General features: G+C 56.5%; 1 protein-coding gene across 1 annotated transcript in view; it reads left to right on the top strand.

Annotated features, from left to right (window-relative positions):
- The window catches only part of LOC104134542 (protein kinase C beta type), a 78,316-nt gene that overhangs the window by 34,235 nt on the left and 42,899 nt on the right, over nucleotides 1-1,182 (top strand). Inside the window, exon 5 of the mRNA XM_035903548.1 lies at nucleotides 1-66. This exon is cut by the window's left edge and continues 99 nt beyond it. Within this exon, the coding sequence (XP_035759441.1) occupies nucleotides 1-66 (66 nt within the window). The remainder of the gene's footprint in view (nucleotides 67-1,182) is intronic.

Below are 1,182 nucleotides of genomic sequence, written 5' to 3' on the forward strand. Positions count from 1 at the left end.
GAATGATTTCATGGGCTCCTTGTCCTTCGGGATTTCTGAGCTGCAGAAGTCAGGCGTGGATGGATGGTAAGAGTGGTAATTGTTCTAACACATACTATGGGCAAAAAGCAGTCCTGACCTTTTGGCACGCGGTGGAAGATGTGGCAGCCCATCGTACTTTACCAGCATCCTTCTGTTCGAGGCCCACCAGTCATTTCAGCTCCTGTGCAAGGGGGGCCACTCCACCTCTCGCACTGGTGAGAGCTGCTGGTGCTGCAGGGGGCTGTGGGGTGTCCCAGGGGACAGCCAGAGGCCCCAGGACACTGTCAGAGTGCCCCACGGGGGCTGGCTGTGTGTCCCCTCCTCTCTGTCCACCTGCCCCTTGCAGGGTTGCTCGAGGCGGGGGCTTTTCCGCTGGGTGTTCATGGCCAGCAGGGCTCTCGCTGCGTGGGCTTCAGGAGGAGACGGCATTGCCTCCAAGCATTTGCCGTGTGAGCATTTCCCAGCATTTTCTGGTTGGATTCCCTTGGTTTCTGTATCGGGGAGGCAACGTGGCTTTGTCAGTCATGGGAGAGCGAGCCCGTGAGCGGGTGAAGGGCTGGGGGAACATGCTTGGGATTGCGATTTGTGGCGGGGACGGCCGTTCTGTGGCACGCAGGCTAGCAGAACCGGTGCTGAGGGGCACGGTTCAATAACAGGGGGAACACTACCAAAGCGTGTAATTGCCGTCACTTGTTACCATATGAAGGACAAGCATGGTGGGTCTGTAACACCCACTCTGAATGGGTCTCTTCATTTCCATTTTATCTCCCCCAGCAGGACACATGCCACCTTATTTCCGTTTTTTTCCTCCCGGCCGCTAATGCCCAAGAGCTGTGTTACCTTAATACAATAATAAATAATAGAAATAATTGAAAATAGATCTTCTATGTCTTCTGGAAAGCTAAACCTGCATGCTGTCGATTTGCATTCCGCGAATTGAGCAACCACCCCGGACTCTGTCTTTCCCGCCGCGGAGGCTGTACCTGTCTGACTTAAAGCAGGGGAAGGAGGAGGAGGAGGAATTAGCAGAGGGGCTGGCCTGCCTGCACAGTGATGGGTCCTGCTCCTCTTGCCTGGTGAGCCGAGGGGTTGGTACCACGCAGGGCACCCGCTGCCTCCCCTGGCACGGCCAGGGCTCAGGGTGCCCACTCTGCTGGGCAG

The sequence above is a fragment of the Egretta garzetta genome, unplaced genomic scaffold, assembly GCF_000687185.1.
Source record: "Egretta garzetta isolate BGI_Z169 unplaced genomic scaffold, ASM68718v1 scaffold71, whole genome shotgun sequence".
NCBI lineage: Eukaryota > Metazoa > Chordata > Aves > Pelecaniformes > Ardeidae > Egretta > Egretta garzetta.